Raw genomic sequence first — 26,709 nt, 5'->3', positions numbered from 1 at the left:
TATTCTGAGCTTCCTTCTAGATTCCCCTCAACATCCTTACTTCCCCATCAGTTAAGACCTCATTGTCTTCCTCCTTTCTCTCACAGCTTTCATGTGGAAACCTGGATCTTCTGGCTCTTTTTCCTTGCCTTTTTTTTTTTTGTGTGTGTGTGTGTGTGTAATAAAGTTTTATTAAAGTATAAAGGAGATAGAGAAAGCTTCTGACATAGGCATCAGAAGGGGGCAGAAAGAGTACCCGCTTGCTAGTGTTAACAATGAGGTTATATAATCCAAAGAATGTCTGGAGGTTGTAAAGACCTCATCAGACCTACTCTCATAATTTATATTTTAAGGTAACACTGTCCTCAGGCAAGATACATCCTTGTAAAGACCAGGTCTACTCCCATAATTTACACTTTAAGATAACAGAAGGTTTAATCCAAAAACTGTCCTTAAGGAGGATACATTATTGTTACATAATCCTAAGGAATGTGGAGAAAGAAAAAAAAGTTTGTCCTTTCTTCCTCCTTGAGAATTCCAGACCCCTCTCTCCTTGGGGACCCCTAGACTCCTTATCAACCTGCCTAGGAAATGACTCATTCCCCCTTTTCTTTTAGGAGAATTATGTTGCCTAGGGAAAAGGGGCGTCGTTCTCATTCCATAACTACTTCTGAGCTGACAAGGGGCGTTGTCCCTAAATTGGTGAGGCAACTTATTCTCCTAATCCTCATATTGAGGATATATGATCCAGGGGCCCCAAATAGTAGTTGGAGGAAGCTACAGCAGTAGCAGGAGTTTGAGCAACCATTTGTAACTTAAAAGCTTTCATGTGGCTAGAAACAAATCCAGTTATACAATTACAGATGCAGGGAGCAAACAGCAAGAACAAAACAATCAGAATCAAAATTAAAAGTCACATCATGTCTATAGTTAAAGTGCAAAGTGTTGCACCAGTCCATTTTAGGGTTGGTAAATGTCATCAGATGAAGAAGAGGCATCCCATGTGATTGTTGTCAAAGGTATTCACAGACTTGGAGAAAGTCTTTTCCTTGAAGTGGGGATGTCCACCACGGGAAGCCTTCCACTGATGAAGAGGGGAGCTCTCTGCAGACCCAGCAGTTAGACCGATTGTGGAATGCAGCATAGGAGTGAGCCCAGAACAGGAATACATTGTCTTGAGGATCCAATGGCAGACTCAGGATATTTGGAGTCAGCAGAAGTAGACTCACATAGATTATCAGGCCCATCCGCTGCCCTTTGCTTAACTCTAGAGCTTGGGTCAGAGCCACAAGCTCCGCCAACTGAGTACTGGTTCACTGGGGGAGAGATTTTATTTCCAAAACCTGTTCAGCAGTCACCACGGCGTAACCTGCTTTACGCTTTCCATCCTGAACAAAAGAACTGCCATCTGTAAATATTTCCATGTCAGGATTGGCTAATGGGATATCCTTTAGATCCTCCCGAGCTGCATAATTTAAAGTTAGGAATTGAGAACAATCGTGATCCGGTGTTTCGTTTTCCTTCTCAGGAAGGAAAGTGGCAGGATTTAAATTTCCACAAACTTTAAGCTTAGTTATTGGTCCTTCTAACAACAATGACTGATACTTAAGAAGCTTACTGTCTGTCATCCAAATATTAACCTTAGAAGTTAAGATTCCACTCACATCATGAGAAGTCAGTACAGTAAGGTTTCGTCCATTAATTATTTTTAAAGCTTCAGGTGCTAATAAAACCGCTGCCCCAATTACTCTTAGGCAGTGGGGCCACCCATGTGAAACTACATCTAATTCTCTGCTTAGATAAGCAATAGGTTGCTGGTGAGGCCCTTGGGGTTGTGTCAAAACTCCCAATGCCACACCTTTTCTTTCAGTGACAAACAAATTAAATTCTGATCCTGTGGGCAAGCTCAGAGCTGGAGCTTGCAGGAGAGCAGTCTGAAGAACCTTAAAAGCCTTTTGAGTTTCTGGAGACCAAACCAGTTTGTCGGTTTGGGCCTGCTGAGTTTCAGCTATAAGTTTATATAAAGGCCGGGCAAGTTCCCCGTAACCCAGAATCCAAATGCGACAGTTTCCTTGCCTTTTAAAGTTTTCACTTTAAAAGTTAATTTAAGAAAATACACAAATAGTATCTGTGAATTGTAGACAACTAAGAAAAAAATTAAGGCACTAGTGACCTCATCATGGGGGGAGGGTGTACAACTTACTTCTCTGTAAAAAGCCAGGTATTAAGTATTTTCACCTTTGAAGGCCACATGTCCTCTGTTGAAGCCACTCAAATATACCATTACAGCATGAAGGCAGACTGTAGGCAACATGGAAACAAATAAGTAAATGACAATATGTAAATAAGTGGTCATGATTGTGTTCCATTAACTTTATTCACAAAAAGTAGTTATGGTCAAGATTTAGCCCATAGACCATAGATTGTCAGCCTCTGACCTAGAGAAAACCCCTGTTAACATTTGATCTTTTTCCTTATAGATAAACACATGTATATCATATATGTTCCTTTGAAATGTGATTATATGGTACACATAAGCAATTTTTTTGTTCTAAAGTATACAAAAATCTTTATATGACTTCTGGATTATTTTCCAACCAACTTTTTTAATGTTTATATTCATTTTCTTGAGCTTCTTGTGTAACTACCACTAAATTCTATCTCTTTTAAATTTCTGAATTTTAGGCTTTGTAGCATTCTCAAATTATGAGTGATCATAAATCTTAGTCTACAAATGCAGGGAAGAATATTTTAGTAATTGTTTTTAAAGAAACTTAAGTGGGTTTCTCCATTGTTTGTTACCTGACAATAGATCATCTGTCACATGAGCAATTCAGATTAATGTAATTTTCAAAAACACAATATCAAACTGAAGCAATAATATTTTTATATTGTTTTCAGAGATGCAGGGGCTGCGAGACTCGATGTGTTTTCAGGTGAGCACATTTGCTTTTTTATTTTTTATTCTAATGGAAAACCCTGTAGTTATTTTGATTTCCTTTTATTTCATGAAAATCAAACCACATTCTATAGATTATTAATGCAATCTAAGTGCTTCATGAGTTCAGGGACCCTGTGGGGAGCCAGGTTGAGAACAGTACACTCTGAGTGAAATTGTTCACTTGTTAGGGGACTCATTTACAAAATTAGATCTTCCAGGGTTTTGTGAAAGCAGCAGAGTGATTTGGAGCAGTTTGTCTGCCACTGAAAAACTGTTTTATTTTAAAATGAATATTAACTTGATGGGTATTCATTATTAACTGTATGTCATTCCCAACATCACAGTTTTAAAGTGCATAAGTGAATGTGCAGTGTGAATGTTGGACGGCCATAACATTCAAACCAAGCTTGTTGTCTTTATTGACTTAATTTTAGTCACCAAATATTTATTTCACTTACTGGTTTTTTTTTCATTAGAACACAGAGGAAGTTAGGTTTGTGATCCAGTCCTGTAGTTAACACAACCTGGAGAAACAGATGTTGTGTTAAAGCTGATCCCCAATCCAGATCCTGTCAGCTTTCCTGTAAATATTGGCTGGTGGTCACAGGCCAGGGGATGTGGTTCATGATGTAAATCCTTATCAGTATTTAAAAAGCGACTCAGTTCAATTCAGTTTTCTAAGTGTTTAAGATTTGTGCTAGGTGGGTGCCTCTGGCCCATGAGGAAGAGGTTTTGGTTCTGGTTCATGGACATCTTGAAAGATTTGAGGAAACAAAGTAAATGCCACTCTTCTTCCCTTTCTATTCCCCGGGTTCTTAGGAGTTTGAGAAATAAAATAAGAGCATTGGTCTTCATTGCTGACAAAGTCTAGGTGGAGTGTAGAGCTCGGTGTGGGAGAGCGTCAGGCACTCGCCCTTATAGCGGCACTGTGCTCTCTGCAGGCAGCTCACTCTCAGAGGGAACAGAAGAGATTTGAGTTGCACCTTCTCATAGGTTATTCTTCCCCAGATTACTAGTCAGATGAATGTGCTCATTGCTCCAGGAGAAGGTGATCAAGAGACAGAAAAGGGTGGGCCCCTTACCACTGCTGATTGAACTCCATTCCCCATAGGAGGAAATGTCAGCAGTGGAGAAAAAGTGATCTTCCATCCATATCCAATTATATAAGTGAAAATGGGATAACATGTCTCTTGCCTAGGAGACGCTCAAAGCATGGTAGGAACACAGAGAAAGAATACCTCTTATTGAAGAGCCAGGGGTTGAAATATGGATATGATTTGTGTTAAGTAGTGTGGGAAGAGAAGAATTTTCCCATCTGAGGAATAATTGTGAGAAGAAGAATGGAGGTAGACTAGTTCGGAGACTCATTCATTTATTCAATAACAACTTATTGAGTATCTATTATGAATGAGCCAAGCAGTTTTTCTGGGTGTTAGGGACAGAGCAAGGAGCACCATGTTTGATGAAGCCTGTCCACTCATGGAACATGCATCCTAATGAGGATAGCTAGGCAATAAAGAAGTGGACAGGTAAATAATATACCAGGCCATAATAAGTGCTAAAAGGGAAAAAGAAGACAGGGCGATAAGAGAACAGAGAGTGATGGGAAAGATATTCTGTTTTTAATGGGGTGATTAGGGAAAGTTACTGTAAATAGGTAATAAGCCAGCCAAGACCTAAATAACAATGAGGGAGTGAGCCATATATATATTTGGAGAAAAAGCATCCGAGAGACAATGACTAGGCTAGGTTGACTAGAGCTAAGACTTAGAGCCAAATGGATGAGCACTTGGATATCATACTAAGGTTATTTTCTTTCTGTAGCCAGTGAACCATTCAATAGTCTAGAGCAATGTCATTTGACAAATTAGAAATGTACTCTTTTCTTTTTAAAGAAAGTTACTCCAGCAAGTGATTACAGAATGGTTTGTAGATGGTTTGCAGAAGTATGAAAGGATACCAAACAAGGGGGTCTGTGGAATGATCTACACAAGATTTCATGAGGATTCAAAGGCAGTGGTCCTCACAGTGGAGAAGGGAGGAAACATTCAAGCTGAATTTCATTCAGAGCACACATATGATTGATAAGGGGTTGAAGGGTTGAGAAGAATTATCTGGAATCACAGAGTTCAACACATGTGATCAAATGATCAGAATTCACACAGTATGTTCTTTTGGGGGAGTACAGGACACCAGCGGGGCATGGCAGTATTCACTTCACCCCACTTTCTCTAGCACTTGGCATTATTACAAAAAATAAACAAGCATCTTTGTAGTTTGCATTGAAAGGGGCACTTTTTCTGTATTTAGGTTTTATGTGTTTTGTGAAAAACTGAACCTATGGTTTTTTTAATTTTAAATTACCTATTCATGTTATAAAATTTTTTATTGCTGCAAACCATAATATGGCTATCAACCCAGCAAATTGATTTTTCTTGAAAAAATGAAAAAGATAAAACTAGGGCAAAGGCTTATGTACCAATAGATAGAATTGGTATCGGGGTACAAAGTTAAGCACTGGACTAGTTTTTAAATTATTTACTGAGGCATGTGAGTTACTTTCCAATCTTAAGTTTCCTTTAGGGCTATAAAATCCAAAGTGAATATATTCAGACATGGCTGTTTTATCTGTCTGTGTGTACTAGTTCTAGTAAACATGGATACTCATTCCATACATTTTTTAGTGCTTGCCAAGTGGCAGGCTCTGGGCTAAGCGATGAATATACACAGTGCCTCCTTTTAAGAAATCACCATCCTAGGAAAGGATCTGTGGAAAATATAGTATGCAGTTTCACTTTTATGAGTAGAAGGCCCTTAGCTTTCATCATATCTCTGAGTTATCTGAGTTTCAAAAAGTAGAAGAACCACTTGTCTGGAAGGGAAATGGATGCATCAGCAGGTGTTTGAATATACTTTGAAAAGTAGGAAACACAAGTTACAAGGAAAACGTTCATTATGGCCACGTGATGATGCGGAAGAATTAGGAGGTCTTCCCAGAAGAAACAGTCTATGAACTAGAGGCTGAAAGGAAAATAGGCCTGAGTCTGGAGAATCAAGCATGGAAAGTGGGAAGGAGCAAAATATATAGTTGCTTGAATCTGGAGAGAACATAGGACACTGATGGTGTTGCAGAATGTTTGAGATGTTTGAGATTAAGCCCAGGGTGATTATTTGTATGGAAGTGGAAGAGTGCAGGGAGAAGGCAATGGCACCCCACTCCAGTACTGTTGCCCGGAAAATCCCATGGATGGAGGAGCCTGGTGGGCTGCAGTCCATGGGGTCGCTAAGAGTCAGACACGACTGAGCGACTTCACTTTCACTTTCCACTTTCATGCATTGGAGGAGGAAATGGCAACCCACTCCAGTGTTCTTGCCTGGAGAATCCCATGGACGGAGAAGCCTGGTAGGCTGCATTCCATGGGGTCGCACAGAGTCAGACACGACTGAAGTGACTTAGCAACAGCAGCAGCAGCAGAAAGAGTGCAATATGGGCAGGGGAGAGGATAGCAAGGGATGAGCATGGAGGGTGCATTAGGGTTCTTCAGAGAAACAGAACCATTGGTAGGTAGACAGAGATCTCTGCCAACCTCGTTCTCTCTCTGCCCTCTATATCTATCTATCTGTCTGTCTGTCTGTCTCAGTCTCTCTCATTCTATCTGATAGACATATAATAGACAGAGAGGAAGAGGAGGAGGGGCATTATTTTAAGGAGTTGATTGACTTAATTATGGGGGCTGGCAGCTGTGAAATTTGCAGGGCAACTGGCAGGTTGGAAATCCAGGTGAGAGTTGATGTTGTAGTCTTGAGTTATAAATCTTTAGGCAGGTCAGCAGCCTGTACGCTCAAGCAGGGTTTCTGTGCTACAGTCTTGAGGCAGAAAATTGATGCTTCTTTGGGAAACCTCAGTCTTTGCTTTTACAACCTGTAACCAATTGGATGAGGCCAACCCACATTATAGAGGGTATCTGCTTTACTTACAGTTAGCTGATTATAAACGTTAATTATATTCAGATGCTTTCATAGCAACATCTAGTTGACCAGACAACTGACACCATAGCTTAACCAGGTTGACACATAAAATTAACCATCTTAGAGAGGTAGGAGGGTCAGTTTATGAAAGACAGCTAGATTTGTTAACTGGTTTGGCTTTCATCCTGTGGGCAGTGGGAAGGTGTGCAAGGGTTATAAGCAGTTCAGTTCAGTTCAGTAGCTCAGTTGTATCCGACTCTTTGCGACCCCATGAACTGCAGCATGCCAGGCCTCCCTGTCCATAACCAACTCCCAGAATTCACCCAAACTCTTGTCCATTGAGTTGGTGATGCCATCCAACCATCTCATCCTCTGTCGTCCTCTTCTCCTCCTGCCCTCAATCTTTCCCAGCATCAGGGTCTTTTCAAATGAATCAGCTCTTTGCATCAGGTGGCCAAAGTATTGGAGTTTCAGCTTCCACATTAGTCCTACCACTGAGCACCCAGGACTGGTCTCCTTTAGGATGGACTGGTTGGATCTCCTTGCAGTCCAAGGGACTTATAAGCAGGAGAGCAGTGAAACACATGATTGGCTGTAGACTGGCTGCACTCTCTCATTTGTGGGAGCAAGGAGTACAGGGGGTAGGGACTGCTGCTGGAATCCAGAAGAGAGATGGTAGTTTCCTGAACCAAGGCAGTATTGTGGGGATGGAGAAAGTGGTAAAATTTGAGAAACATGAGGAGGTGGAATTGAGAAGGCATGTTTCTACATCAGGTAAGGAAGTGGAGAACTTGATCCTGAGACTTTGACTTAGGCAGCCAAAGCCTAATGGCAGAGTGATGCCATTTATTGAGCAGGAAGCACCAGAAGGAGGAGGTAGTCTGACGAGGGAGAAGGTGCTGTGGTTTGCTTTGGACATGCATACTTATCTGATGGCTCAGATGGTGAAGAATCTGCCTGTAATGCAGGAGACCTAGGTTCAATCCCTGGGTCAGGAAGAAAATCCCCTGGAGGAGGGTATGACAACCCACTTAGAATTCTTGCCTAGGGAATCCCATGGGCAGAGGAGCCTGGCAGGCTGCAGTCCATGGGGTCGCAAAGAGTCGGACATGACTGAGTGACTAGACGTGTGCGCGTACACACACACACACACACACACACACACACACACTTAACAAATAGAAATCAATCTGAGATCCGTAGTTTTAAGGGACTGAAGTAAACAAGGCCAAGCCTCAGTACTAGGGGAGGGAATATTACACTTTGAGGTGCTGATTGTCTATAAGCCCTCATTGGAATTTATAGAACAATTAAGCATTGTATGGGCTTCCAAGGTGGCTCAGTGGTAAAGACACCACCTGCCAGAGCAGGTGATGCAGGTTGGATCCCTGGATCAGGAATATCCCCCAGAGAAGGAAATGGAAACCCACTCCAGTATTCATGCCTGGGAAATCCCATGGATAGAGAAACCTGGCAGGCTCCTCTGGGGTTGCAAAGAGTCAGAAATCACTGAGCGACTGAGCATGCATATGTAACTCTTAGGAATTTTGAGTCTTTTCTCCCATTCACCAAAAAAAAAATGCCCTGCTTTCTTAGATGAGAACTATGTACCAAGAGCTGCAAAATCAGTTGTTGCAACTGCATAGCCTGAGACTTGTGTCAGGTGGTTCCAAGTTCTGATAAACCTTAGGGTAATCAGGAGGAGCTGCTATTCCTAAACTCCATCCGAGACCAGTTAAATTATCTCCCGATGATTCACATATGCAACCAAGGTTGAGAACTACTGCATTGTGCAGAGAACTCAACTGGAGTTGAGTAGAGAAGTATCAGCCTTGGTCAGGGGAGGGCTGAACCCTCATAAAGAGGGTAGGAATATTCTGACACAGAAGTTGAGGTAAGCAGACCAGAAATCAGGTAGAGAGAAGAGCTGGAGAAATGAGATGGTTGGGGAGATCCAAAGGGTTTGTAAACAGGAAGTGAATTGGAGGAGGGGGGATTACAAGTGAACACATGACCAGAACATTGTGAACACAGAAAGCTCAGGTAAGATTTTTTAGGTACTTATTTATAGATTATCTTGAACATTTAAAAATTGTGGATTAGAGGTAACCATTGAACACAGAGTTGACTTCACTGGTATGCTAGAAATGAATCTGTAAGGATGGAAATAGTAAATCGATGGCTGCCCGGTGATGGGCTGGGGGTGATAGATAGAGCATGGAAGGGTCAGAAGGGAGAGACCTCAGAGGGCAGGAGGAGGCACCTGGGATAACGGTTATGTTCACTACCTTGATGTGATGGTTCCACAGACATTTACCTGTGTCAGATTGTACATGTTAAATATGTGGAGCTTTTTTATGTGTGATCTATTTCTCAATAAAGTTGTTACCGAAAGAGAGAGGCTTCTTAGAATTGATATATCTAAATGTTGAAATTACTTTGAGAGCCAGATTACGAACTGTGCATTGAAATTAGTCTTCATTACTTTTAGTTAAAACTTCACAATTTTTAAATAAGAGATTATATTATGTAATTGAATGATATCTCTTCATCATCAAAATTGATTCCAAATAACTTAGGTATTTTCAAAAATATTTACATTTTCAAGAGGTAAATATTTGCTGCCACTAAGCAGCAACCACAAATGGCTCTTACGGAAATTAGCTACTTGGAAGAGAGCCTGATGAGTTTAATGAGAATGACCTGGATTGACTTTGAAATTAGTGCTTTGGTGGAAGGGTATCAGCATTGATCAATTTGATAGAGAGATCCTGGAGTCACATCCCTGGCTCCTTTTATTCCCTCGTCCAGGGAGAAAACACCTGAAGTTTAAAGGACCAGTCCGATTCCAAAACAGGGTATGTCATATGGTCAGTTCAGGTCAGTTGCACAGTTATATCCAACTATTTGCAACCCCATGGACTGCAGCATTCATGCTGTATATGTAGTTTATTAACATGTTTTAAGTCAGTTTAAAGCCCTTTTGTTGCCTGACTCTTTTCCCGCTGCGGTTTCTCATGAAACTATAGCCAAGATGACTTTCTGAGCTTCTTCCTTGTGCCATAATTCTGTCACTCAGTGGCTGCATTTGGGGAGGACAAATAATTATGTGAGCAGCATGCCTTTCTGATGAACAAATTAAGCCCACTATTTATTAGTAATAACTGCTTTCCCTTACAGTGGATAATGAAGAACTGCAGGGTGGATTCATGTTATGCTTCCTGGATGATGGATGTGGTATGAGCCCTGGTAAGTTAATTATTTAGATTCCTACCTGCCTGTTAGAACAAACAGTCTGAAAACCCATAAAATAAATAAGAACAAATTGAGCTATCTATATAAAATCTGGTATGGAGCTATTAGGGAAAATAACCCCCAGACTTATTGTTGAGCTTTTTAGGCTTAAGTGTTCCCTCTGACAGAGTAAATTCATTGTAACCATCTGAAGCAAGACCAAAAGTGAACATAAATCAGTGTTGCTGGAAAAATAACAGATGAAAGGTACAGATTTCTTATAAGGAAAAGCATCTGGGAATGAATGAACCAAACGGTAATTGGATGGACTCTGAGATGATCTATAGCACACCCTGCAGGTACTACTTGCAAGAGACCCGAGGCAGTTTCAAGTGGCTTTACACTGTTTAAAATTTTCTGCTTAACCTTCAGGTGTAGGGGTCACCTTTTCTTGTTTTCAGTGGTTTGTGTTTCTTCCCTGCGTATTCAAAGGTTTAGCTGCTTCAATTGAATGTTCTCATTATTGTGAAAGCATCTGCCATGCATTGCATGATTTATCTTTGTATCTTCAAGGCTAGTAAAAGGCAGTACATAGTAGGTACAGATTACTGTTTGCTGTGGAATTGAGATACTATTCCTTTAGGGAAAGGATTTTCATGAATTGAGATACCTTATCCTTGAGTTCCTCATTTTGTTTTATTTCTTTTATTTTTGGCCGTGCTGGGTCTCTGTTGCTGCGTGCAGGCTTCTTCTAGTTGTGGTAAGAGGGGATTGTAGTGTGCGGGCTCACTCATTGCGGTGGTTTTCCTGCTGCAAGGCCAGGCTCTAGGGTGTGCAGGCTCAGTCGTTACGGCACCTGGGCTTAGTTGCCCCGAAGCATGTGGAATCTTCCTGGGCTAGGGATTGAATCCATGTTCCCTGATTTGGCAGGAAGATTCTTAACCACTAGACCACCAGAGAAGTCCTCCTAGAATTCTTATAATAGTTGCGTATATCCCACAAGCCAGATTTAACAAACGGTGAGGGAGTTCAAATAATATGAAGTGTTCCGGTCAGTTCCACACCAGAGGAAAGAATGATCGTCAGGGCTAATAGAAACTCAGAATAAAAACTAAAGCAATTATATTCAAGTCTCAGAAGACCCCCTTGGTCTAAATAGTCAAAGACTATGTGTGATATATTCTAAGGCAATTCTTTAAAAAAGAAGCAACTCTTTTACATGGGTCCAAAAACAAAATAATAAAAACACACACAAGTGACAAGTGTGAAGAAATCCACACTTCAGTTGACAGATACAGTTGTATTTTAAGAAGGGTCACTAGTGTTGAGAGCAATTCTTTATTAACATTGGAACTCAAGTGTTAACTGAAAATAAAATCTATCTATCAGTTGTCCAAGCTGAGTTGGTTCAGGCTCAACCTTTTGGAAGAGGTGATGTCCAAACTCTTTGCATTTCCAGCCTTGCCCCTTTCTGGTGCATTCCTCACACAGCAATCCTGAGTGGACTTTTTTCTTTTAATAGATCATAGTGATGCCCTTGATTAAAGCCCTTAGTCGTTTCTCATTACTTTTGAATAAAATTCATACTCCCAACACTTTCAGTTTCTTGCATTACTTGGCCTCTGTCCACCTCTTTGACCTTTTCTCGTACCTTGCACTCCCTTGCTTATAGCACCCCAGCCACACCTGGCTGGCCCTCCATCACTTGACTCTCAAGTCAGAGGACACCTTATGAAGGAGGCCTTTCCTGAGCATTCTGTCTGCAAACTACATTTTTGTTAATTCCCACAACATTCTCCTGGTTTTGTTTCCCTCACTTAATACTCTCCGAAAGGATCTTGTTTGTCTGCTTTTTTCTCATTCCATGACATAAAGTTATTGAGGACAGGGATCCTGTCTGTCTTATTCAGTGTTCTGTCCATGTGCTCAGAACTCTGGCCACCGTACATGAGAGTCTGTTCAGCATGTGATAAAAACCGTAGGATTTGGTCTGCAACTCTGGGTTATAGTTCTGGGGGTACCATTTATTAGTGTGACCTTGGGAAGGTTACATAAACCTCAGAAACTTAAATTTCCTCATCTGTAACATGCAGATAATATCTTCCTTGTAGGCTTGCTGTAAATATTAAATAGGTGGTGCAAATAAAGTATATGCTGTAGTCCCTGGCATATACTGAATGATCAATAAGGGGTAGCTAATACTATCATTATTGATACCCTCATCTAATCGTCAACCCTTAGTAAGAGCATGTGATAAAATGTCCAGGTAGCTTCAGACAAGTGGAGTGGCTTTACACAACCATGCCACTGCACTATAGCATGTCTGCACCCAGCCTCACACAGGGTCCTTAGGACAGATCTGGGGTGTGTATGCAGGGCATGTAGCCCAATTGGGAGACCCATTTCTGTCTTTCCTTTCCCTGGGAGCATGCCTGTTTCTTGGAGGTATGTATGTTTTGAAGTTAAGAGGATTCTTTTCCAGAATTCCAGAATGCCTGGAGAGATCAGGAGAATAACTCTCAAAGTCAGAAATAGATAGCCCTTCTTCCCCAGTTAGCAACCTCACATGGGGCTGGATAAGGGCCAAAACCATGGAAAAATTACCAGTGGTACAAATAATTATAGCATCTTTAATTTATTAGCATTTATCAAATGGCATGTATTGTTTTCAAGGTTGATACATCATCTCATTTATTCCTTTTATCTTTGTCAACAACTCTGTGATGCATTCAGTTCAGTTCAGTCACTCAGTCGTGTCCAACTCTTTGTGACCCCATGAATTGCAGCACGCCAGGCCTCCCTGTCCATCACCAACTCCTGGAGTTCACCCAAACCCATGTCCATTGAGTTGGTGATGCCATCCAGCCATCTCATCCTCTGTTGTCCCCTTCTTCTCCTGCCCCCAATCCCTCCCAGCATCAGAGTCTTTTCCAATGAGTCAACTCTTCGCATGAGGTGGCCAAAGTATTGGATGTGTTAATAGCTCCCATTTAGGGTCAAGGAAATTAAGGCTGTACTTCCCAGGGTGACACAGCTAGGTCTCTCTGACCTCTTGTCAGTACATTGCTCTTAAGATCCTGGTCAGAGATTATGAAGCCTGACAAAGATCATTTTCTCTGCACTCATGCAAGAAGTATGGGTCTGCCCTAATATATGTGTGACATCCTGACAACTGGACCTCTGGCCAATGTGAAGACTCCTATGTCCTAACCACTTATATTGTCTTTGTCAATTGTAGAGGAAGCGTCAGATATCATTTACTTTGGAACATCCAAGAAACGATTATCAACCTTGAAGTTTATCGGGCAATATGGCAATGGCCTTAAAAGGTGAGGACTTCTTTCTTATAATGTAAGTATTATTGCTGTTGGTTATCAGGAATGATATTTGGTTAAAGAAAGTCTTACTGAGAATGATCCAAGTTTGAAAAACTTAAAAAAGAATATAAACCCAAGAGTCCTACCTTGTTTTATAATTTCCATGCCCAAACTGACTTAAATCTTTACTTTACAAATAGAGTTTAAAATTTAATTCACAAATAGAGGATGAATCTCCTTTTCAGAGATTAGGAAGTAACACCCGTGTACCGTAGAGCTTCTGTGTTTGTTTCTTAATGCATGTCTTTGCACTGGCGTTATATGTATCCAGAGCTTATGTGATTAGTCTGCTCAATGAAAAGTGAGGACATGAGGCCACGGCTACCTGTGTGGCACCTACCAGATGATCCTTCTTTGCTGCAGCCCTAGACAGCACCTTATCTCAGCAGTCATATCTTAAGTGAGAATGTGGGGCTGGATTAGTTCAAACTCTGCTCTGTTTTGAGAAAACAAACAACAAAAAAATATTTTTACACTCCCTTGGTTAAGAGTCAGCAAAACAGTGGAGTCATTTCAGTGAAAAGAACAATATTGTGCTCCTCTGTCCCTTCTCGCTAATGTTTGAGATATAAACCGTTATATTCTTGATTTTTAATATAGCGGATCCATGAGGATTGGAAAAGACTTTATTCTTTTTACAAAGAAGGAAGAAACGATGACCTGTGTATTTTTTTCTCAGACATTCTGTGAAAGAGAAGGTCTGAGTGAGGTAAGGGTTGAGAGTTTCCTTTGGTTTCCAAGGTAATAAAGTTATTTTAATTTACCATTCAGGAGGTAAAGTCTATCATGGGTGCTTTCCTATTATGATTTAGAAATTTAGGAATACATCTGGGAAATAGATAGAAGGTGGCTGGCCATTTTGGGGTCATTGGAGGCCTGTCCTATTGATCTTTTTTTGAATATTTTTTCTAATCCTAGCCTGTTTTCAGAACATTATTTATTATCCATGTACACATATCTTCCAGAATAAGAGGCTCCCTTTGGCACTGTGAGATTTTTGGAAGCCTGCAAAACATTTCCACCACCTATCCATAAATAGGTTATCACTTTTAAAGTAAATAGAATATTAAATTCAGAAGACTTGGAAAACAACATCTGAAGAAACTGAAAGCAAAACAGATTTAAAAATATTACTCTCTTGACCATAATTTTAGCTCCCTTTTCTGACCCAGAGACATTTTATTAATTTGCAGCATTTGAGTTTTAGTATTATGAACATCAGTTATAATTCAGGATAACAAATATATGTTGAGTAACTGCTGTCTGCACAGTGCTGGATATACCCTGTGGAAGGTAGAAAACAAGAAGACCACCTGACCATCAGAGTGTTTTCAGTTTGGTCACAAAATAAAGCAGACATGTATGAATTGGATAAATAACAAAATGAAGGTATTTTAAAAGCATGCTGTTCCATGAGTGTGTATTCCTGGTATTAGTAAATTGTCAAAAGCAGGATATGGATGAAGAGACTAGACAGCCTTGAGTGAGAGTTTATGGGGAAAAGACCACTTGCATCTGGAAAGGCTGGAGTGGTGAGAAATGGCGCGTGGCAAGTCTCAGACCTGAGATGACTGTGGGTTTGGAGGACAGTATGGAGATGTAGGATTGTCCAGCAGGAGCCCAGCATGGCTGCTGGCAGTGCTGGAGTCTGGCTAGTTAATAGGAGTAGTCTAGAAGCAGCAGAGAGTGGCTGAGTGGGATTCTGACATGGGGAAAAGCAATACTTTAAGCATTTGTGTTGTACTTTATGTGTGTAAAGGACATGGGAAATTGGGCCAAAGCTGCGATTATAGCTTTCCTAAAATGAGCCATTTCCTTTTTTCTTTTTTTAAAAAGTAAAACCAGTGACCTTCTCATTTCCACTTATATAGTGGCAATGACTTTCGACAAGGTTTGGTTAAGTTGCTCAGTCGTGTCCGACTCTTTGCCACCCCATGGACTGCAGCACGCCAGGCTTCCCTGTCCATCACCAACTCTTGGATCCTGCTCACACTCACATCCATAGAGTCAGTGATACCATCCAACCATCCCATCCTCTTCGTTCCCCTTCTCCTCCCGCCTTCCATCTCTCCCAGCATCATGGAAAGATGCTGGGAATCTCATTTCTTTTCCAGTGAGTCAGTTATTCACATCAGGTGGTCAAAGTATTGGAGTTTCAGCTTCAGCATCAGTCCCTCCAATGAATATTCGGACTGATTTCCTTTAGGATGGACTGGTTGGATCTCCTTGCAGTCCAAGGGACTCTCAAGAGTCTTCTCCAACACCACAGTTCAAAAGCATAAATTCTTTGGTGCTCAGCTTTCTTCATAGTCCAACTCTCACATCCATACATGACCACTGGAACAACTGTAGCTTTGACTAGACAGACCTTTGTTGGCAAAGAAATGTCTCTGCTTTTTAATATGCTGTCTAGGTTGGTCATAACTTTTCTTCCAAGGAGCAAGCATCTTTTAATTCCATGGCTGCAGTCACCATTTGCAGTGATTTTGAAAAGTCTGTCACTGTTTCCGCTGTTTCCCCATCTATTTGCCATGAAGTGATGGGACAAGATGCCATGATCTTAGTTTTCTGAATGTTGAGTTTTAAGCCAACTTTTTCACTCTCCTCTTTCACTTTCATTAAGAGCCTCTTTAGTTCTTCTTAGCTTTCTTCCATAAAGGTGGTGTCATCTGCATATCTGAGGTTATTGATATTTCTCCCGGCAATCTTGATTCCAGCTTGTATTTCATCCAGCCTGGCATTTCCCTTGATGTACTGTGCATATAAGTTAGATAGACAGGGTGACAATATACAGCAGCTAACAATGTTAGCTGATTATTTTGATATTTTCCTGCAGATTTCTGTGTAACATGCTTGTATTGTTACTTCTTGATTTGATTTCGGCATTATCTGTTAAGCTCCCACAATAAAAGATGAGGATTTATCTATTACTTTCTCTTTGCTCCTATCACACATGTACGTCCTTCCAATTCTCCACCTTCAATATAACTTGATTTTAATTTTGGTTGTGTCAAATATTCAGTATTTTTATTATGAGACTATATAAGCACTATACTGTACACAATTATACCATATCATAAGCTATTTTTCCTGCAGAACTTTTTATTTTAATTGACAGTTAATAATTGTTTGCTTAGTGGTCTGTGTACTTGTCACTGTCACTGAATATTTGCTTGGTTTTATGTGTCTTTGTCACTGTGTTAATCCCAGTGGGCAAGCTAGTCTCCTGCCAGACAATTTCACCTGCTGTTTTGTCAGTTCCACTTTCCTGAAGGCCTCTGCTCTGCAGTCTTCTTAAATGCGGCCCCTCACACTCCTGCGATCCATGGTTGGTGTTCAGCTGCCATCCTGGGATCTGCCCCTGCCGTCATCTTGGCGGTTCTCTTCATCTCTCTAGTTTCAGATCATCTTCCCTAGCTTTCTGCCTCTTCTTGGTGTAACACATCCTCCATTAGCTTTCTCAGCAAGGGTGTATAAGAGGTAAAACATGTTGAGACTTCACATGCATGAAAATGTTTTTCTCCTACCCAAGCACTTAATGATAGTTTGTCTTGATGTTTTTTTCTTTAAATGATTTTTCTTTCATGATTTTGAAGGCATTGCTCCATTATCATATGATTTCTAGTGTTGTTCGTGAGAAGTCTGAAGCCGTCTTAATTCCTCGGTCTTCTGTGTGACCCATTCTTCTCCCCTCCGCTCTGTTTTCTGAGGGTCTTTCTCCCCAGTGTTCTGAGTTCAGTGTTTTGCCTTTGGGTGGGTTTATTTATACCCATTGTGTTGGGCGTTTATTGAATGTTTCAGTCTGAAAACTCATGTCCTTTAATTCTGTGCTATTCTCCTGTAGTAGTTGATGATTTTCTTCCATCTATATTATCTTTTTTCTCATTTTACAACATTTGTTCTTAGCTTGTGGATGTCCAAAGATGGTTTTACTTTCTTATCCTTTTTCTCCTGTCTTCCATCCTTAAATTATTGTTTTGTTTTCTGTGAGATTCTCTAACATTTATCTTCCAACCCTCTTACAGACATTTTTTGTAATCATGTTCTTTATTTCTAAAGAGTCTTTTTAGTCTCTCAATGTTCCTTTTGAAAGATACATAGTTCTTATTTCATAGATACAATATTTCTGCTTAGATTCTGAAGATATTAACTATGATTAATTTTTTCCTCTGAAATTTTTATTTTCCTCTTATAGTTTTTGTTACCACTGAGTTGCTTTGTTTGTGCTTGTTTATTTGGTCTCTGTCTGTCACATTAGAGACTTTTCTTAGATCACTGTTATTCTTCACTACTTTAATATAGAATATAGTTCAGTTGCTCAGTCGTGTCTGACTCTTTGCGACCCCATGAACTGCAGCACACCAGGCCTCCCTGTCCATCACCAACTCCCAGAGTTTACCCAAACCCATGTCCATTCAGTCAGTGATGCCATCCAATCATCTCATCTTCTGTCATCCCCTTCTCTTCCTACCTTCAATGTTTCCCAGCATCAGGGTCTTTTCAAATGAGTCAGCTCTTCGCAGCCAAAGTATTGGAGTTTCAGCTTTAACATCAGTCCTTCCAATGAACACCCAGGACTGATCTCCTTTAGGATGGACTTGTTGGATCTCCTTGCAGTCCAAGGGACTCTCAAGAGTCTTCTCCAACACCACAGTTCAAAAGCATCAACTCTTCGGTGCTCAGCTTTCTTTATAGCCCAACTCTCACATCCATACATGACCACAGGAAAAAGCATAGCCTTGACTAGATGGACCTTTGTTGACAAAGTAATGTCTCTGCTTTTTAATATGCTGTGTAGGTTGGTCATAACTTTATTTCCAAGGAGTAAGTGTCTTTTAATTTCATGGCTGCAAGTACCATCTGCAGTGATTTTGGAGCTCAGAAAAATCAAGTCAGCCACTGTTTCCCCATCTATTTGCCATGAAGTGATGGGACCAGATGCCATGATCTTTATTTTCTGAATGTTGAGCTTTAAGCCAACTTTTTCACTCTCCTCTTTCACTTTCATCAAGAGGCTCATTAGTTCTTCTTCACTTTCTACCATAAGGGTGGTGTCATCTGCATATCTGAGGTTATTGATATTTCTCCTGGCAATCTTGATTCCAGCTTGTACTTCCTCCAGCCCAGCATTTCTCATGACGTACTCTGCATATAAGTTAAATAAGCAGGGTGACAATATACAGTCTTGATGTATTCCTTTTCCTATTTGGAACCAGTCTGTTGTTCCATGTCCAGTTCTAACTGTTGCTTCCTGACGTTCATACAGGTTTCTCAAGAGGCAGGTCAGGTGGTCTGGTATTCCCATCTCTTTCAGAATTTCCCACAGTTTATTATGATCCACATAGTCAAAGGCTTTGGAATAGTCAATAAATCAGAAATAGATGTTTTTCTGGAGCTGTCTTGCTTTTTCGATGATCCAGCAAATGTTGGCAATTTGATCTCTGGTTCCTCTGCCTTTTCTAAAACCAGCTTGAACATCTGGAAGTTCACGGTTCACATATTGCTGAAGCCTGGCTTGAAATTTTGAGCATTACTTTGCTAGCATGTGAGATGAATGCAATTGTGCGGTAGTTTTGGATAAGGCAATGGCACCCCACTCCAGTACTCTTGCCTGGAAAATCCCATGGACGGAGGAGCCTTGTAAGCTGTAGTCCACGAAGTCGCTAAGAGTCGGACACGACTAAGAGACTTCACTTTCACTTTTCACTTTCATGCATAGGAGAAGGAAATGGCAACCCACTCCAGTTTTCTTGCCTGGAGAATCCCAGGGACAGGGGAGCCTTGTGGGAGGCCGTCTGTCGGGTCGCACAGAGTCGGACACGACTGAAGCAATTTAGCAGCAGCAGCAGCATGCGGTAGTTTAAGTATTCTTTGGCATTGCCTTTCTTTGGGACTGGGATCTTTTCCAGTCCTGTGGCCACTGCTGAGTTTTCCAGACTTTAAGGTTAGTCCAATAAAATGCCAATTGAAAGCTCTGAGAGTGTGGGTGGGGCTTGGCAGCCATGCAGGTCACAATAATACATACCAGGCTGTTTTATTGAGTAATCTTCAGTGTAATTTTCTTTATGTCTTTCCCTCTGGGCTGGTCAGGTATCTTAAAGAAGACTCCTACAGTCTTCTACCTGAAGGCCTAGCTGGCAGAACCTGGGAGCCAAATGAGAGAAGAGATCTGCAGTTCTCAGCATCCAATATGTGTACTTTCATTGAATCCCTCTAATCTCAGTAAGGGTTTCCCTGGTAGCTCAGCTGGTAAAGAATCTGCCTGCAATGCCATGGAGACCCGGCTTGATTCCTGGGAGGAGGGATAGGCTACCCACTCCAGTATTCATAGGCTTCCCTGGTGGCTCAGAAAGTAAAGAATCTGCCCACAATGCGGGAGACCTAGGTTCTATCCCTGGGTTGAGAAGATCCCCTGGAGGAGGGCCATGACAACTCACTCCAGTATTCTTGCCTGGACAATCCCCAGGCAAGGGACACAGGAGCCTGGTGGGCTACAGTCCATGGAGTCCCAAAATGTCAGACACGACAGAGTGGCTAAGCACACAGCCTCAGTAAGGTCACCTGCCAACTGTGCCTGACATATCCTCTAATCCAGACATGCTTTGTTCCACTCTTTCCACAGAGTAAACATCCATTCCCTATGGAGGAGGGGGAGGAGCTAATGCCAGATGGGGAGCTGGACTGCTTGTAGCTCTCTTTTACCCCCACCTCGAGAGCTAATTCATGCCATCAATCTCTGAGACTTTGAGGGAGCTCTGAATTGTAAATCAGTCTGGTACTTCTCATTTCTGGTATGGGCTTTGGATTGGTTACTTGGATATGCTGTCATACTTTTCAACTTCTGAAATGCTGATACTGTTGTTTCCTCTGCCATCTGACCCATAATTCTGTAGGGGGCTGAGGTAGAGTCCATCAGTCACCATGTTCTGTAGTGGAACATTTTAGAATAAAACTCTTAAGTATAAATTTTTGTTTTGTGCCTCTTTCTTATCAAACTAGAATACCTGGGGCAAGTACACTCTTAACTTAGCGTTGTATAATTTGGAGTGAATTAGGGTCAGACCAAAAAAAAATGATGGTTTTTATCTGTGTATTTCATAGTAAATTGATGTGTTTTTTTTTAATAGGTTGTGGTTCCAATACCTTCATGGTTAACAAGAACCAGAGAATCTGTCACAGATGATCCTCAAAAATTCTCAACAGAATTGTCTATAATTTATAAATATTCTCCATTTAAAACTGAAGCTGAATTGATGCAGCAGTTTAATGTGATCTACGGCAAATGTGGTAAGATCATCACAACCCTGAAATTTTAATGTGGAAGTGTTTGTTTTCAGCGTCATACAAAAGACTGTAAATATGATTTCTATTTAAAACGCCATGTGGAATCTCATATGAGGCAGTTATTCATTTTATTTTTATAAATTTTGTCTTAGAGAATCCAAACAGGAATAACTCTTAAGTCACTGGCACTGGGAGAAATGTTTGTACTTGTAACAGCCTGGTGAAACCGGGTAAGGAGAGGTTGACACAGGCTATGATCATAGGGAATCACAGTTTCTGCCAGAGATAATCTCTCCCCTCATCTCTCTGTGTCAGGAGACTCTCTACTACAGCATCCAGGACTAGATGACCGCAGGGCATGTAAGAGAGTTAGCAGTTTATAAGGTAACAAGTCCAAGCTTCTGTGGCAGTCTTTCTCCAGACTTGTACCACTTTTCATATCTAGAAGCAAAAAGATTCCTGCTCTAGAGAAAGCTATTTGCATTCTGCTTTTTCTAATGTTAATGTGCAAAATTCTATTCTGTTTATATTAAAATTCTGTTTTATGTTATGTTTATAGCAAATTTCTCCTCTAACTTGTGGTAGTTTGTTTAAAAGTAATGTTTTGTGTCATCCTTTTCCCTTTCTCATAGAAGAAAAATAATGGCACTTAAATATTCATTTCATTAAGATATATGGTGTACTTTAAGGATGGTTAATGTATAGTCTCTTTAGTTGCCTTATAATGGTGAAATACTGATGTATATACTACTGAAAGATATACTATTTCCTGAACACTTTTCTAAATGCCTTATAAAAATTAACTCATTTAATCCTCAAAACAACCCTTGTGTTTTAAGTGCCTCATGAGCTCTATCATCTAGATTAGGAAACTTACCTGAAGTCACTGTGATAGTAAATGGTTGGTCCAGGGTATTGACACATGTATTTAGGCTCCCAAGTCCAAGTCCAGATTCTTAGTCACTCTGCTGTTCTCCCCTCCATTTTAGTATTACCAGAAAGAAAAGTGTAATTGGTTGTTCTTCAAATTTCTCTGACAGTGCTGTTTGTCTTTATATTATAATCAACTTTATAAACAATTTGGGTTGTTTTTGTTTACTGTGCTTTAGAGCAGGGATCAGCAAGCTAGGGCCTGCAGGTCAAATTGGCCCCATGGCTGTTTTTCTTAGTTACCATTTACTGCAACGTAGCTACATCATTCATCTGTGTATTCCCTGCAGCAGCTTTCATGCTACACTGTAGAGCTGAGTTGTGAGTAGTTGTAAGAAGCCTGCAAAGTCTGAAATATTTGTTTTTTGGCCCTTTACAGAAAAAATTTACCAACACCTCTGTTAGTGTCTACTTCATATTTATACACATTTATACAAAGCAATACTTCATATTTATACAAATGGTAAAAATTCATCTTTGTTCTTATGTGCATTGATTTCAGTTCTGACAATGAGAGTTTTACCTATAATACAAATTTGGCTCAGGCTTCTAACAGTTTTTATAATGCAAATTATGAGAAGAATCCACACTGAAAGACATAATAAGTTGAATAGTTAAAAAGAAGCATGGTGCTATAGAAACTCAATGCTCTTTGGCAGAAAGTGGAATTTACTATAAGACATATATATTGAAACTTACCAAGGCATTTTATTTACTGAAGTACAAAAGAAAATTTAGTCTATAGCGGGCTTAATTCCCTAGGTGAGATAATAGCACCATGACTAATGCTTAGTGTAGTTAAATATTGACAAAAGTCAAACATCTATTTTTCCACTAGGTACTTTGCTGGTTGTTTATAACTTGAAGCTTCTGCTTAGTGGAGAACCTGAGTTGGATGTTAAAACTGACAGAGAAGATATACTGATGGCTGGAGCTCTTGGAGAGTGAGTATATGAGTGTTTGTCAGAACATGTGTCAACGATGCCAGTGAACTGGGGTTAGGAAACCTGCATCCTGGTTCCAGGTCGGAGGCCACTGGGCCTCAGCACTAGAGCCATTCATTTTACCCCAATTACAGATAAAGTATGTTAGGCTGGACCTCTGATTCCCAAATCTGGCTGAGCCTGTGAGACAGCTTCTTGAGAAGTACAAGATCCTGTCTTATCCCACATCTACTGAGTCAGAATCTCTGGATATCAAGCCTAAGAATCAATATTTTTCATATGTTTCAGAGGTGATTCAGAGGAATATCGCTGAATGACAGTTCAGAATGGTCCTATGAACTGCCTACTTGCAGTTTATAAGTAAATAAATGGATATTCATTTTTCTTGGCTATTGGGGATCCATAGGGAACAGAATGAGAAATTAGTAGGGGCATGGGTGAAAAAGTGTGGAGAAATATGAAATAGTGATTAAACCTAGATTTCTCTAAAGTAACTTTGTATTTCACTCTGTATTTAAAACTTATTAGCAGACAAATTGGGAGAGTAGCATTGACATGCATATACTACCAACTGTGAAATAAGTAGCTACTGGGAAGGTACTGTGTTACACAGGGAGCTGGGGTCGGTGCTTGGTACTGAGCACCAATCTTGGTGTGAAGACCTCGAGTGCTGGCATGGGAGGAAGGCTCAAGAGATAGGAGATATAGGTAAACATATAACTGATGTACTTTGTTGTACAGCAGAAATGAATGTAACATGTACAGCAATTATAGTCCAATAATAAAAAACTTTTAATGAAAGAGGAAGAAGGAAAAAAAAGCTTATTAGCTTAAACCTTTATTCTGTTAGTGTCAGAATGCTACAGTTAGAAGGGATTTTAAAGGAATTTAATCTGGACTGATTCATTTAATGAACAATTGTGGTTCAGTAGAAATATAGTGAAAGCCAAAAATATGAACAATATATGTCATCTTAAATTTATGAGTAGCTGCATTAGGAGAAGTAAAAAGAAATGGTTGTTATTAATTTAACAATGTTTTTATTTCATCAAATATATATAACATAATTTCGAAATTTCAGTATGCAAAATATTAAGACATTTTCCATTCAATTTTTTCCATTCCAAATCTTTGAAATCCAGTGTGGTTTACATGTGTACCACGTATCAGCTTGGACTAGTGCTCAATAGCCATGTATGGCCAGAAGCTACGGTATTGGACAGTGACGTTTTAGACGAAGATATGGATGGAGGAGCCTGGTAGGCTACAGTCCATGGGGTCGCTAAGAGTCGGACACGACTGAGTGACTTCACTTTCACTTTTCACTTTCACTCATTGGAGAAGGAAATGGCAACCCACTCCAGTGTTCTTGCCTGGAGAATCCCAGGGACAGAGGAGCCTAGTGGGCTGCCGTGTATGGGGTCGCACAGAGTTAGATATGACTGACGCAACTTAGCAGCAGCAGCGTTGAGACCCAAGTAAGCATATCAGCTTAGACAACTTTTTCTTTTTCCTTGGAAGTGAAATTTTGAAAGTTCTTTTCCCAGTTAGAGACTTTAACATATGATAACCCACTTTAAATTATCTTTTCTATATTTTTCTAATGTATATTTTTTTCTCATCTCATTCTAAAATGTGGAATTCTCATTTTACGCAGAAATAAAGGTGGTTGTTTTGTTTTGTTTTAAATATCCAACCTAATTACCATTCTACAAGTGTTGGGAACCCCTCTGCCAACATTAATATGCCAATATCAGAAAGGGTGCCCAGAACTGTTACTGGCACCTTCATTACTGTCTCCTCCTCTCTTGCTGGCCTTGTCCTCTACTTAAGGACTGGTTCCAAAACCAATATTTCATACTACTTAACAGCTTTGAGCTCAAATTTTCAAACAGTTATCTGTCAGAATGCCTTAGCCTTTCAACACTAGCATTAGGAAATAATATATTATTAGAGGAATACTTTGACAGCTAATTCTTTGGGGAAAATTCCTACTGTTCCCAGATTGTTTAATGAAGCTAGAAGCTTCTTAAGGCATTTGTTGTGCTGTGCTTAGTTGCTCAGTCATGTCCAACTCTTTGTGACCCCATGGACTATAGCCCCACAGGCTCCTCTCTGTGTGGGGATTCTCCAGGCAAGAATACTGGAGTGGGTTGCCATAGTGTCCTCCAGAGGGGTCTTCCCAAGACCAGGGATTGAACCCAGGTCTCCCACATCACAGGCAGATTCTTTACCATCTGAGCCACCAGGGAAGCCCTCTTAAGGCATTTAGGCAGTTAATTACAAAATAAAGAAAATGGATCAGACCTAAGAAATACACAATTTCGCTTTGGAACATTGACCACCCTGCAATTTTTTATTTGATTGATTTTTCAACAAAATGTTTCACATTTCAATCACAAGAAAATTTTTCTAAAGACAAGGATGGGATTTTATGAGGAAGGATTTATTGTAAAGAGGTGACATAATTTCTGTACCAAAGATGCAGTACATTTCATGGTTTCTTTTGTAAGTACCAGCTGGTGCCAAGTAGAGAGAGCAATACTACTTCCTGGGGAGGCAATAATAATGCCAGTTTTCTCTTCTAAAAAGTTAGTGGATTCTGACAATAACTTCTAATTCCTCTTCACTAAGGGATTAGTAAAACCATTAAATCTTGAGGCTGAAAGAATGCATCTGGTCCAAGATGGATCTTTCTTTGACTCGTCTTCCATTTATGACTTCTGATCTTTGAACTTCTAATCAACTGCAGTTTATATATCTTGGTTTTGAGAATAAGTGGTTTGTAATAAAACAACTTTTTTACTATTTCTTTCTATTCTGGCTATTGTATCTCTTTGAAGCCACAGGGCATGATTTGACATCTGTCCAAAAACAAATTTCAAGGTTTTGAACTGTCTAATTTTCACCTTTAGTCTTAGATGATGTGGTCCTGCCAATTCTGAAAATAATTTAATTTTCTACGTAGGAATAGGAAAACCAAAGCTTACAGGCTTTGTTTGGCTTCAGAGAATTGATTTTCTGGTATAATTTATTTTCTTCCAATTTTTCTTGTTGTAAAATCAAAAGTAAAACAATATTTTAAAACTTTTTAAGGAAAAGAATTTCTATATCATAATTATTAATTTATATTTGTCCATTCTAGTGTTTTTAAGGACAATTTTTCAGTTTTCTTTTTTCATTTACGATTTGCTTCTAAACATATGTATAGTCTTAATAAGCCTCATTTCATGATTTCTTGATAAGTGGCCATTGCATTGATTCATCATAAGTTACATAACAATTCCTGCATTTCTGTATAGTAACATTAGTCTCAGTGTTTCACATTATTTGTGGGTAATGTTGAAATAAACATATTTGTAAACATGTATTTTTTTTTTTTTTGAATTATTTTCTTAAGACAGATTCCCAGGAAGGGAACCAGTGAGTCAAAGGATCTGAACTTTTATACAGTTCTTGCAAATATTTGGCATCACCAGTATTTTATTATTTTAAACTTAGCAATCAAAATCCTTCATCATTTTACCTTGGGCTGAGGCTCTAACAGTAGTTATCTGACCATTGTCAGGGCCTTGTTTCAAGATGACAATAGCCTCATGAAAATTTCATTAAGTGTGATGTTCAAGCACAGGGCGGTGGCTTGTGCTTTGGCAGTATCAGTCTAAAGATAAACTGCTTTCACTTAAGAAAAATTATGTGTAGGTATATAACAGTCATCTCACAATTTCAGCATGCAGATGAGGCATAAGTTTGCATTTAATGTGTGATATATTAAACTGGAGTTTGGATCTGTGATTGTGGTATGTGGAGAGTGCAAGAGAAGGGTGCAGAGGTTCCAGGGCAACATGCAGAAAGAGAGTTGTAGCTACAGAAAAAGAATAGTGTTGAATTATATCATGTTAAGCTTAGGCAGAGTTCTCGAAAGGGAAGAAGATGGTATGAAATATAGCTTCGTAACAAATCAAAATGTGGAACAAAATGGAGGGGCCGGAGAGGGCTGAGAATACTAAATGTTAAAGAAATAAAAGTGAACTAATAACAGAAAACAAGA

The 26,709-nt window shown here is 39.9% G+C and overlaps 1 protein-coding gene across 1 annotated transcript in view; it reads left to right on the top strand.

Moving 5' to 3' along the window:
* The first annotated feature begins 7,596 nt into the window (after positions 1-7,596).
* Positions 7,597-26,709, top strand: part of MORC1 (MORC family CW-type zinc finger 1) — a 151,708-nt gene continuing 132,595 nt past the window's right edge. Inside the window, 6 exon segments of the mRNA XM_027550561.1 lie at positions 7,597-7,663; positions 10,070-10,138; positions 13,362-13,452; positions 14,101-14,209; positions 20,628-20,787; positions 22,553-22,658. Coding sequence (XP_027406362.1) covers positions 7,597-7,663; positions 10,070-10,138; positions 13,362-13,452; positions 14,101-14,209; positions 20,628-20,787; positions 22,553-22,658 — 602 coding nt within the window.

Source organism: Bos indicus x Bos taurus, chromosome 1 (assembly GCF_003369695.1).
Source record: "Bos indicus x Bos taurus breed Angus x Brahman F1 hybrid chromosome 1, Bos_hybrid_MaternalHap_v2.0, whole genome shotgun sequence".
NCBI lineage: Eukaryota > Metazoa > Chordata > Mammalia > Artiodactyla > Bovidae > Bos > Bos indicus x Bos taurus.
This window is presented reverse-complemented; position numbering and strand designations above follow the sequence as displayed.